This window comes from Mustela putorius, unplaced genomic scaffold (genome assembly GCF_011764305.1).
Source record: "Mustela putorius furo isolate JIRA1106 unplaced genomic scaffold, ASM1176430v1.1 tig00000460_pilon_pilon_pilon, whole genome shotgun sequence".
Lineage (NCBI taxonomy): Eukaryota > Metazoa > Chordata > Mammalia > Carnivora > Mustelidae > Mustela > Mustela putorius.
In genome coordinates, this window is record NW_025421389.1 from 18,264,234 (window position 1) to 18,277,270 (window position 13,037).

Here is a 13,037-nt window from a genome sequence, read left to right on the forward strand (position 1 = left end):
GAGAGCTAGCAGGAACCAGTGCTGAGGAAGGAGAAGGCCAAGGCTGCACAGGAGTGGGGCTGAAAACGGCCTCCTTAACCATAGGCGTCAGTCACTGTGACCCGGAGATTAGGGACAACAGGCCGAAGAGCCGAGATCTTACCGCAGCTGGCTTCGTCGGAGTAGTCACCGCAGTCATCCATGCCGTCGCATTTCCAAATCAAGCTGATGCACACTCCATTCTGGCACTGGAAACTGAACTCATCACAGACCTTGTGGAACTCGGGGTCTTGGGCTAGATAAGGAACAAGCATCCGTAAATTCCAGGTTACTACCATACTGAAGAGCTCAACGTGGGGCTCTGCTTAGAAACAAGAGGAAAAAGCAAACTGTCCTCCACCAAGAGACAAGCCAGCTACAGGGTTCCCTGATGGTAAAAACCAGTTGAAATCCTAACCCCCCGTAGCTCAGAAAGTGACTATATTTGGAAACAGGGTCTTCAAAGAGCTGATTAAGTTCAATGTGGTCATTAGGGTGGGCCCTGATCCAATAGGACTGGTGTTCTTACAAGAAAAGGAAAGCAAGACACAGACAGGCAGAGAGGGGACACTGAGGGAGAAAGAAGGCAGCTGTGAGCAAGCCGAAGACGGGGACACAGAAGAACCGATGCTGCGACATCTTGACCTTAAGCTTGTGGTCTCCAGAACTGTAGGAAAAGGCAGTTCTGTTGTTTTAGCCACCCGGGCTGCAGTGTTTGGTGATGGCGGCCCAAGCAGACCAGTACAAGTCGCTACCACAGGCAGGGCCGTTTTAGAAGCAGGGCTAGAGCAGTGCACGAGACAAAGGCCCTGCTCTCGTGAAGCCACGTTCCAGCCAGGAGAGACAGGCGATCCACTAAATGCATGGGGTGCCAAGTGGTAACCAGTGCTGGGAAGAACCCCGCAGCCAGGCAAGGGCACTACAGAGGGACTGGTACATGGGAAAGGCCAGTCGGAGAAGGGGCTATCTGGGCCAAAACCCTGGTCCTTCCACACCTTCCACTTACACGGACACCAACCACCAAAGAGCAGTAGTTCTGAAGCAACCAAGGTAAGTCTTTCTCAGAAAGGGCCGGACTGGATGGTCAAGCAAGACCCCTGAAGGAGAGCGGCCCAGCCCCTCACAGTGTCGCCGGAGCTTCCGGCCCCTCCCCGCCCCACTCACAGCATCCTGCGAACGCCGCGTCCTCGTCGGAGCCGTCGCGGCACTGGACGATCCCATCACACACCATGGAGTGGAACAGGCATTGCTGGCGGTTTTTGCACACGAAATCCATGAAGCGCGTGCACAGGGGCTCTGAAAGGGGTCGGGGGCCGGGAGAAGGCCATGAGCACCTGGGACTTGGGGGGTGGAGGGGACTCGTGAGCTCTGAGCGAAGGTGCCCTGGTAGCCACCATTCACTGGGTACGTGCTGTGTGCCGAGCCCTGAGCGACAGCGCCTGACCCGGAAGTTCATCACTGAACTCTCGAGACGAGGTTATGAGGGATTTTGCTGTCCCACTGTCACAATGAGAACAGAGGGGGTGGCAGCATTGAGTATCCAAGAGCACCCAGCTCACGGGAGCGGAGCCAACCCAAACTGACAGCCAGACCCGCCTGCCGTAAGCGCTCACGATCTCAATCGCTAGTCAGAATACTGGCTCTCTACTACTTTTCCTATAAAGGACCAGAGTTAGGGACTGAATCCTATCCCTAAAAATTCATATGTTAAGGCCCTAACCCCCAGGGTAACTGCATTTGGAGACAGGGCCTTTAAAGAGGTAATAAAGGTTAAATAAGGTCATCAGGGGACCCTGATCCGACGGTCCGGTCCTTCAAAGAAGAGACCCAAGGCACTTGGGCACAGACAAAAGGCCATCCAGGACACGGCCAGAAGATGGCCTTTGGACTCGAACTGCGACATCAGCCTGCCCCTGGGTCTCCAGCCTGCCGGCCTGCTCTGAAGATTTGGACTTGTGAGCCCTCATCACTGCAGGAACAGATTCCTGAAAATAAATCTCTCCCTAGAGATACACACCTATGGGTTCTACTTCTCCAGAGAATGGTGACTGACACGTGTAGGGAGCAGATTCTCCAGGGTGTGCAAGTCCTACGGGCTCTGCTACAACTACACCCCACGGACGCTCTAGCGTGCAAGCGGTCAGAGATGACCCGTGAACAGGTTGTGACCGTGTTTAAAGAAAACTTCATGCCCTAGAACAGCGTACACCCAGGCAGGCAGGGTTTTCCCCACAGGCCAGCCTGCCAACCCCTGCATCGCAACCGAGGTTCTCAAGCCGGGCTGTCCATCACCATCACCTGCAGCCCTTAAAAAAACATCCCAATGCCCAGGCCACGCTCCAAACGGATTACATCTGGATCTGGGGGTAGGGAGGGGGGATCCCAAGCATAGTAGACTCACAGAGGAGCACCACTGACCCAAGACAACCTCTGTGAGTCTAGAGGAAACTGGGATAAAAGAATCACCTAGTCAAAAATGTTACCCCAGCAACGCTAATAACACCAATGAAGTAGAAGTAAGTGTTCAGTTCAAAACAATGGGTCGACTACTGCAATGTACTGCGACTGAACAATAGCGTTCACCAAGCTATGACCCATTCCACAATGACCCCACTGCTACCTCCCTATCCCCACCGCTACCTCCCCCGCCGCATCCCTGCTCCTCTTCCCCCAAACCACAGTGCCCTGCCACCATGAGCCTCTCAGAGTCCTGCATGAGCTCTGGTTAAAAGCAAACCACCAGTGGGGCACCTGGCTGGCTCAGTGCGTTAAGTGTCTGCCTTTGGCTCAGGTCGTGATCTCAGAGTCCTGGGATTGAGCCCCACATCAGGATCTCCGCTCGGCAGGGAGCCTGATGCCCCACCCACATAGGTGCCCCTATGCTTACTTGTGATCTCTCTCTGTCAAATAAATATATAAAATCTTAAAAAGAAAAAAAAGCTAACCACCAGCACACACCAAGGAAATGCAACAATTCATTCCAATATACGCGTTTCCCCGGGGCAGGGAGAGGGCTCACCACAGTGCTGCTCGTCCGCGCCATCCGAGCAATCCCGCAGGCCATCGCAGTGCTTGCTAGACGGGATGCACGTGCCATTCGGGCAGCGGAATCCATTGCACTTCTTCTCTGAAATGCAATTCGACAAGGGGAGAAGATGACGGAAACAGGCAGCCCCTCGCCTGCGTCATTTAGGTAGAAAGCTGCACCAGCCCTAAGGAAGGTGGGGACTGGTACTCGTGGCCACAGGTACCGACGTGTGCACACGGAGCCCAGCAATGCCATCGTAAACGTGTAACCTACCCGCAAAAGTGAAAAATATCATAAATACAAGTTGTTCGCTGCAATGCTCTTTGAACGCATGGAAAACCACCTACGTATCCACCCATGGGAACTCTGTAATGCCTTACTGTACACGGAACACGAGGACTGTCATAAAGGCACTGAGGAAGCGCTCTGTAAAAAATGTGTCCTGCGTACACAGTTCTTTGAAAAAAAAAAAAAACAAGATACGAAAAACATGCATAGCAGACTACTTGTATAAAAGAGAACAAGAATACACAGCACATGTAAGTTTGCACATATGCACAAAAATATCCCAAAAGGGTACACAACCATAATTTCCTATGTGGAACAGGGTCAGAATTTGCCAGATGGGGAGAAAAATGTTTACTATACTCCTCCTGATACTTGTTTCCATTTTGAACCATGAAAACATGTTGTCTACTCATGAATATATATTTTTAAGGAAAGATTCAGTGATTTAAAAAATAAAAAAAGGAGGTGGGATATGAATCCTGATTATAAATCCTGGTCTTTTAAAGCTCTCATAAATCACCATTCTTAATTCTTCAGGAACGCTAAACCAAAGCCCTTTTGGAGAAAGGACATCCTAGAAATGTTGAGAATCTTGGGTTTCGCACTTAGAGGACAATTCTTAGCCTGAGGTAACCCTTTCTCCTGAATGCAAAGCAACTGCCCGACGTTAGGCTTCAAAGTAAATTCTAGCAGGTCAGGCATGGCCACTGAAAACCCAACTCTCAGGAGAACGGTTCCAAGAGAGTCAGCTATAAGGCAAGAAAATGTGTTTTCGCCCCATAAAAAGTCATCATGGAAGGGGAAATTACTCAAAGGACATCAAACAGAAAACAGTAAATGAGTGTCATGAGTCGGGGAAATATCTAATGTCTCTAAGAATAACAGCTTTTTTAAAAAAGTGTAAAATTAAAATTATACGAGACAAACTCCTGTTTGTTCAATCAGTGGAAACAGCTAAAAAAATAAAATGCAAGCTCAAGGGAGATTTGGGGAAATAGACATGACACTACTGGTAGACGCTTTGGGTATCACTGCTTAGAAACGCAGTCTGGGGACACTTCATGAGAATCACTGAGGTCCATGAGGACCGCTGAGCCAGCAGTGCCATACCAAGAACATGTCCTAGGAAGGATCGTCAAGGAAATATAAGCCTTTGTTTCCAAAGAAATGGATTAATTTTATGATGCGTGTTAGTGTAAAACTAAAAACACTCAAATGCCTGACCAGGAAGCAACTAAGTGAGCCAGAGAAACAGGAAGTGAAGATGCGTCTGTCGTGAAAATGCTGAGTCTAGAAAAACAGAGATCAAGGCAAGCATCTTTAAGACGCTGACATGAGAGCAACAGGTGTACAACATGCCGACAAAGCCTACAATCCCACGAAGATCTGGAAATACGGTGTAAGTAACAGGAAATACACACTGGTCTCTGACCCTGGCTACTGGCACAGAGCTCTTGAAACCCTTGTAATTCCGTAGGAGACAGAAGTGTCTCGTGTTCTAATGGGGCAAATCTGGGTGGGCTCCTGCACAGCTTTTGGGTAGGGGCTGGTCACCAGAAAAACCATGCCATGATTAGAGGCTTGGAACTTTGAAACCAACCTCGGATCCTCCAGGAAGGGGCGAGGGATGGAGACTGAGGAAATGATCAGCCAGACCCAGGCGATAAAGTCACTATAAAAATCTTAAAAGCTTGGGGCTCAGAGAGCTTCCGGGTTGTTGACCTCAGAGATGCTGGGAGAGCTGCAGGTCTGGAGAAGGCACAGAAGCCCCACAACGCTTCCCCATACCTTGCCCTACCCATCCCCTCCATTGGAACGTTCATTCTATCCTCTACTGCATCCTTTTCTAACAAACGAGGAGACGTGTTTCCCTGCATTCTGTGAGACATTCTAGTAAATCACTGAACCCAAGAAAGGGGACCCGGATGTACAGGTGGTCAGTCAGAGGCACGGGGGACAACTCGAGGCTGGTGACCGGCATGTGAGTTGGGGGGCAGTGCTGGGGACCGCGCCCACCTCCTGTGAGAGAGACGCCATCCAAGGAAGATGGCGTAAGGCCTGCGTTAGCTGGAGGACCCCCAGCTGGTGCTGAAGGATTACGTGGTGTGGAAAACACACCGTGGCCACAAAGTGTTGGAAGCACTATGCGAGCAGAGGAGAAACACGGGGATTCTCTTCCTATAGACGTTAAAGAAAAAGGGTAATGACAGAGGACCTTAAAGATATTTGGCATAAAGCAGAATTTTACAAATCGTGTTTGTGTGGCAGCTACTTTGTGAAGGGAAATGACCACCTCAGAGTTCTCTCTGAAATCGGTTATGCTGAAAGAGTCCTGCCTTTGGGGCGGTGAGCCACATTCCCACAGGACCGTAACAGAGGACTCTGAGTCATAACACATGCGACTGATACAGAAACAGATGGTTAATTTCCACGGAACCCTGGTCCTATCTGTAGGTGCGGAGGGTGTTTAGCACTCTGGGTGCATGAACTGGTTTCCGTTTCTTTGCTTCAAAGTTGTTAGGGAAAGGCAGCGAGGCACAACAGCCTGCCTGCCGGTGAGGACGACACTACGCACCCCCTCGACACCCTATAGCAGAGCCACAGAGAGCCGTGAAGGCATGCTTGGTTGTCCGTGTGGACCTGGGTGCAGGAGAACAGTACCCCATTCCCTGGCCCATCTGTTGCCTCTCTTCCGGGACGGCAGATACGAGGGACGCTCCCGGGAGAGGCCAAAGCGTGGGCATTTACCACAGTTCACTGGGTCCTCATCGGAACCATCCTGGCAATCCATGTCACCGTCGCACGCCCACCGCTGGGGGATACAGTGTCCGTTGTGGCACTGGAAGTTGGAGGCCTCACAGGTGTGATAGATAGCTGTCAACAAGAGAGAGGAGAGAAAGCGTCAATGCCGCCCTCGCCCCCGCTCCCCCACCAACTGCCAAGGAGCTGACCAGAGAGAGACGGCGCTGGGTAATACGGGCGGGACAGCCCGGAGTGCCAGAGTTCCTCCCTGGCCAGGAGCTAGGCACCTGGGTTGCCCTGAGGGCAGTAGGATACAGCCTCCTGATCAAGGAAATCCCTTGACTCTGTAAGTCTGTGAAGCTACACAAGCCTAGACACACAGGTTTTAAAAGAATCATTCACGGTTCGCCACCACCTACGTGAGGGTTAGTCCCCATTCACAAAGAAACAGCCTTAGAGGGGCGCTGGGGTGGCTCGGTCGGTGAAGCGTCTGCCCTGGGCTCAGGGCGTGATCTCAGAGTCCTGGGATCGAGCTCCGAGTGAGGCTTTCTGCTCAGTGGGGAATCTGCTTCTCCCTCTGCCTCTCCCCATACTCTTGTGCTCTCTCTCACACGCTCTCTCAAATAAAGAAAATCAGTTTTTTAAAAAATGAAAAAAAAAATTAAGAAATAGGGTTTAGAGAGATTAAGAAACTTGCCCACATTTGCAAAGATAATTAAATAAGGACGCTGGCCCCCTCCAAGTCCAAAGCCTGTGTGGCTCCTGGTCAGCTCTGTCTTGCAGCTTTATCTTCTCTCATCAACCCACTCACTCATCCAAATTCTGTGCGACAAGGAGAGGTGGTGTGGGCCCCAGAGATCTGCTCTAGACCTGGTCAAGCCACTCTTTGGGGGCCTCAAAGGTCCTCCTTATAAGGACCCTTGTAAGCTCGGACAGGCTGTGATCTTGTAATTCTCAATAAATGACCCAATTTCAAATGTGGAAAACCTCAGATCCAGAGAGCACAGAAGACTTATCCAAACTCACACAGGAAGGTCCCAGAATCTCCTCGCCTTATCTAACTCTCTCGACCGTCAGGAGTGACATCCCCCAGCCTACGACATATGGTGTCTGCTACAATCATTAGAAGAAAAAGACACAAGTGAAACGGTGCCATTGTTACAAACCGACAGCCTTGTTTGCATACATGGGCAGAGGCCACCTGGAAGTCCTTAAGAAACATCTCAAAACCCTGCTTAAAGACTAGTTCGAATGCAGAGTAACTGTCTCAAATCCAACCAGCACTTACTCTCCGTCGGGTTTCCCCTTCCTGTGCTAAAACAGAAAGCTATTTGTGTCTGTTCACGGCTGAATGGAAGTCAGGTCTGGCCTTGTTTACCACTGACATAAAATAATACAACCAAGATGGATGGGCTCTCTGTTAGCTTAACTGTGCGAACAGGATGTCTTTGCAACAGACAAGGCAGAACCAACAAAAGTGGGTTACTGAGTGCATACTACAGTTATTTAATTTGATCAAGATGGTTGACAATTGTTACTCAAGGATTGGCAAAATTCTAGAGGGCAAAAATGCCCTCTAGAATTTCTACAATTTGAGGCTATTTTGTGCAGCAGTCTGAAATGCAAAGAAAGTGATTTTTCAAACCACTTTCAAACAAGTGGTGTTCCATTACCTGCTGTCTTCTCATCTCTCTGAAGACCAAGGCTATAGGTATAGTGTGCAAACAGGTCTAGAGGAAGTTTCGATATTTTACAACCTTTGACACTCGGAATCCACTAAACATCTTTTTAAAATATACTTCTATCTCTGATAAGAGGAGTATGGGTATGTTGCACAGTATGTGAGTTTTTGTACCAGTAACAGCCACTGCCTGGAAAACTTCTGACCTGTTGGTTTTACAAGTCTGACAGCCCTTGAAGATACTCCTCAGCAAAGCCTTGCTCATGTTCATAAAATATACTGTCGCCTAAACTCACTGCCCTGGTGAGCTACTTGTTATTATTCAGCTTATGCCTTTCCTTTTTAATTGAAAACAATTTCGGAGTGTTGATGGAGTTTCCAAATGACCATTCTGGGAGGCACGTCTGAGATCTCCAAAAATCTATCACTGAAGCTGAGTTCTGAAAGACTAATCAGTTTGGTAAAATTTCATGTAAGTGGCCTGTTATGAATGGGATTCTTAACACAGTCTCTTTTTCTGAATTTTCCCCAACTTCTGAGTAACTTACTAGCTCTCTGACATGGAGTGTCTTAATTACCATAATACATGTTCAATTACCACCTTTTTCTTTTAATTATAAGGAGGGAAGAGACTAACTTTAATACAGACTAAAGAATGGGGGGAGAAAAAGAAGAATCCTCCATGTGGCAGGAATCATTGTACCTGGATGGGCTAGTGGGGTAAATGACCATAAAATCAGAGGGTCGGATTTCTCATAGAGGCCATTATCCTACACCTAACTCTCTGACTTGGACAGATCTTCCTTGACTCAACAAGACCCTCTGGAAAACTTGATCAGAAGCATTGACCAAATATAAGTGGGGCAGAAGAGATGAATGAATTCACATGGTACGAAAGCGCTACCACATTGATTTCCAAGGGCTGGACCAGGAAGAAACGAACGGGGGGAGAGAAAATGCGACTATCAATTCAACCTGAAGGATGAGTGACACAGAAAGAATAACATAAAGCATAAAGAAGGGGCCTTGAAAAATAAAAGGCAGACTATGAAAAAGAACCAGATGGAAATTCTAGATACAAAAAATATAGTCGTGGAAATAAGCATAGCTCAGGGGATGTGTGGAACAGCCCATTAGATTCAGCTAGAAAGAGAATTGTTGAACTGGAAGAGAAGACTGAGGAAGTAACTCAGATGGTAGCACAGAGTCATGAAAAGGCGGCAAATACAAAACCAGGAAGCATGAATGGCAGAAGGACACAGCCCGACAGACCCGAGAGTAAGCACTAAAGACGAGACCAGAGAAAATAGCAAATAGAGTTGAAAAGATCCCACCTGTGATTCCCCAGAATTGGTGAAAAACAAATCCTCAGCCTCTAGAAAGAAAACAAGACTCAAGAGCAGGCTGAATAAAGATAATTTTGCTTAAGGAAGTCAAAACGCCTAACAAGAACAAACAAACAGATACCTGGGGAGAAAACGTCTGATTGAACAAGATCACCTGCTGGGAGAAATCAAATCAACACAGAAGAGGCCAGAAGGAAATAGAATAATCCCATCAAAACATTTAAAGGAAGGGCGCCTGGGTGGCTCAGTGGGTTAAAGCCTCTGCCTTCTGCTCAGGTCATGATCTCAGGGTCCTGGGATGGAGCCCTGCATCGGACTCTCTGCTCAGCAGGGAGCCTGCTTCCTCCTCTCCCTCTCTCTCTTTCTCTCTACCTGCTTCTCTGCCTACTTGTGATCCCTGTCTGTCCAATAAATAAAATCTTTAAAATAAAATCTTAAAAAAAAAAACATTTAAAGGAAAATTACTACAAACCGAGAAACCCAGATCCATCTGAATTCAGGATTGAGAGTGAAATAAAGACACGTTTATGGAAACAAAATCTTGAAAGAGCTTACTATTTGTGGACTCCTGTTGCAAGAAACAGAGAAAGATGTACCCGGGAGGGAGATGTCAGGTACAAGAAGTAAAGGTAAATGGTTAATGAGATAGAATAACAGTGATGAATGTTAGTGTTCTTAAAATATACAGCTAAAATACCAAGTATTTTTGGAGTCTGTTCTCAAGTCCCGGCAGGTCTAGGGGAGGGCAACGTTACCACACAAAGAAAGACACACAGGGTGTCTTGAGCGTAACCGCTGAAAGAACAGAAATCAAATGTTTAAGCTCAAAATCCATGCAGGGAGGTGGGGAGAAGGGAATAAAGAAAACTCAGTCCCCGGAAAACCAAAAGCAGGACAGAGAAGAACAAAGACCATGCATGCGAGCGGAGGCCAACAGGAAGTCTGCCGACCTGGACTGATCTTCTCTGGCTTTGCAGGTGACTTAGGCGATCAGACCAGGAAACGAGGGGACACGCCACATATCCTAAGAAGCTCACAGCTGACCGCCAATTATTTTGAGATGATGGGGAAGGAAAATCGTCTTTAATAGATCTGGAAGAACGGTCACTGGAAAAAGGGAACAGGGGAGGCGCAAGCACGTTACATTTTCCCCAGATAGCCCTGTCAAAAAAATAAATAAATAAGATAAAAATCGGAGAGAAAATCAGGAATCTCGGACAAACCCTCCCACAGACAGGAGTTGATAATTCATCCCGGAGGAGCAGCACATGCTGCTGAAACACACAAAACTGACTAATGTGGTTATGCTAACAAGGTGTTCAATCATTTTGCAATTTACTAAACTGAAATGCCCAAGTGCACTCCTCTAATTTATTAACCAATTATCCACCCAGGCCCAACACTTCCAAACAGCACTCTATGGTTCCTGGGCTGACAGCAGTTCCTTTCTGGACCCTGGCTTTTCCTCCTCCTGCAGGCCATTTGGAGAGAAGCCTTTTCCCGCAGTCCTTCGAGAGGTGGAGGTGCAGACACTGAGACTGCCCCAGAAAGGACAAGGGAGGCAAGTTTAGGTTAAGTTCATAAGGGGATAGAACTCAGTAACATCACAAATCATCCTGTGGGATGATATGGCATTTGAGATCCATTTACTCCTGAAGGTCATAGAAGGTCACCTCAAAACGAAAATGAACTCAGAGAAATCGTTGTGTAAACCGCCCAATCGAGGGGCACCTGGGTGGCTCAGTGGGTTAAGCCTCTGCCTTCGGCTCAGGTCATGATCTTAGGGTCCTGGGATCAAATCCCGCCTCAGACTCTTTGTCCCGTGGGGGGCCTGGTTCCCCCTGATCAACATGTGGTCCCCAGGCGAGGCGCCAGTCTATAAACCGTGTATCACTGATCCTGAAGCAATAAGCTTGAGCCAGAATGGGAAGCGACTATACCACTCAGGACACTTGTTTAGTTCAATGAATGCTTTTTTCACAGCAAGACCTTCTCAGTGAAGAAGCAGGATGTCAGTTTTTCTTTTATTTATTTATTTTTTTAAGATTTTATTTATTTATTTGAAAAACAGAGATCACAAGTAGGCAGAGAGGCGGGCAGAGAAAGAGAGAGAGGTGGAAGCTCTCTGTAGAGCATAGAGCCCGATGCAGGGCTCGATCCCAGGACCCTGGGATCATGACCTGAGCCAAAGGCAGAGGCTTTAACCCACTGAGCCACCCAGGTGCCCTGTTTTTCCTTTTAGCACAAGCTCATCAGTCTAGCTGTTTGCAAAGCATGCAGCTGGCTGATGGCTAGCTGAAATGGCTAGCTAAGAAATGGCTAAAGGGGTCTATTTCTTAGACCCTCGGGTCTACGATCGCGTCGGGCTGCCGGGCTAAGCAGTGCGCGTACACACACACACACACACACACACACACACACACAGGTGCTATGAAGGGAGAGCAGAAAAATACTGACCGGTACAGTTGGCTTCGTCGGACCAGTCCCTGCAGTCGTTGTCCCCATCGCACACCCAGGACGAGCGGATGCACATCCCAGAGCTGCAGCTGTACTCGTCGCTCCGGCACTGGTGCATTTCTGTGGGAGGGAGCACACACACTTACTCAGAAACCCATCTCAAACCGAGCTCTGGCGTCGGTGTCCCTAGGGGCCGGAGATGCACGCATTATCCGCGCTACCATCACTGATTATCCAGAGACAGCGTGGGTTGTAACCGGGGGCGCCAGCCCATTGAGGACAGACTCCAGGTGGGCTGAGACACCGACACCCTCACATTTTTTAAAGTTTATTTATTTATTTACGTGAGAGCCAGAGAGTGTAAGCAGAGGGAGGGGGTAAAGGAAGAGGGAGAGGGGAAAATCTCAAGTAGACTCCAGGCTGAATGTGGAGCTCGATGCAGGCCTTGATCCCAGGACCCCAAGATCACAGCTTGAACTGAAATCAAGAGTGTCAGACGCTGAAGCGACTGAGCCACCCAGGTGCCCCGGACACCCTCATGTCCTTGCCACTGGCTGCCTCTGGGCCACGAACGGCATCATCCATGCTCCCCAGGGCACTTCACAAATACTGTCTAAGCTAGCTACAAGGGGAAGGTAAGGAGGCAATGCTCCAGTTACTCAGAAAGTAGAAACCTCAACAATTCTCAAGAAACAGAAGCTTCTAGAGACAGAATCTGTGGTTTCAGAAAAGAAGTTATGAGAACTTCAAGGGAGCTGATCAGTTTGAGATGCTCCGATCGGGGAAGGTGAAGATAAGTGCCGAGCTCCCAACACAGAGGAAACTGGGGTCCTTCTGTGGGCAGAGCTCCAGGGACGCTGGCTGGCTGGCTATCTCTAGAAAGGTGGGGTCTTTAGGCAAATGAACCCATGCAGCCTGTCCGAGACCTGCAAGCAGGCTATACCGGCAACATCTTTCTTAGACCCTGGGAATCTCAGTCAAATGGAATTGTAAAAGGGGTAGCCAAGCCTGGAGCCCAGGGTGGCTCCCCAAGTTGAGTCGTTCGGGTTGACGGTGAAGTTGGAAATTCAGATATTGGTGGGGAAACAGTCTGGAGATTTATGAGGACCTGGCTCTGAGGATATCCAGGACTGAGACTCTGGGGTGGATTCGGGAGATATTAGCACAAACAGGCTGTGAACAGGGAATCTGATGCTAGACTCTCCTTCCTATGAAGCTGTGCCCTTCAACCCCGTGCAGGCACTAAGGAAGGAATGGGAGGAATGCAGAGGAAACAGCACTGAATCCCAAAGACTCCCTTCCAGAACTTTCTATCTTTACAAAGATGAGGGAAAATGAGGGGACCCCCATACACACAAAATTCCTCTAAGAGCCAGCCAAAGGGCATTTCCCTTGCCCCCCTCATTTCAGTCCCTGGGGTCAAACGACCTGCTGGTGAAAGGCAGGTCCCATCCGTAAAAGTGTGCGGAAGGTGCAC

The 13,037-nt window shown here is 48.7% G+C and overlaps 1 protein-coding gene across 3 annotated transcripts in view; it reads right to left on the reverse strand.

Moving 5' to 3' along the window:
• SORL1 (sortilin related receptor 1) overlaps window positions 1-13,037 on the reverse strand; it is a 150,704-nt gene that overhangs the window by 35,701 nt on the left and 101,966 nt on the right. For all 3 annotated transcript variants that reach the window (XR_006606889.1, XM_004750086.3, XM_004750085.3), the window contains exons 25-29: window positions 11,561-11,680; window positions 6,083-6,208; window positions 3,038-3,145; window positions 1,183-1,314; window positions 143-274 (exon numbers count right to left, since the gene is read on the reverse strand). Coding sequence is in view for 2 of the 3 variants with exons in the window: in XM_004750086.3 (XP_004750143.1) it covers window positions 143-274; window positions 1,183-1,314; window positions 3,038-3,145; window positions 6,083-6,208; window positions 11,561-11,680 (618 nt within the window). In the remaining variant the exon portion in view is untranslated. The remainder of the gene's footprint in view (window positions 1-142; window positions 275-1,182; window positions 1,315-3,037; window positions 3,146-6,082; window positions 6,209-11,560; window positions 11,681-13,037) is intronic.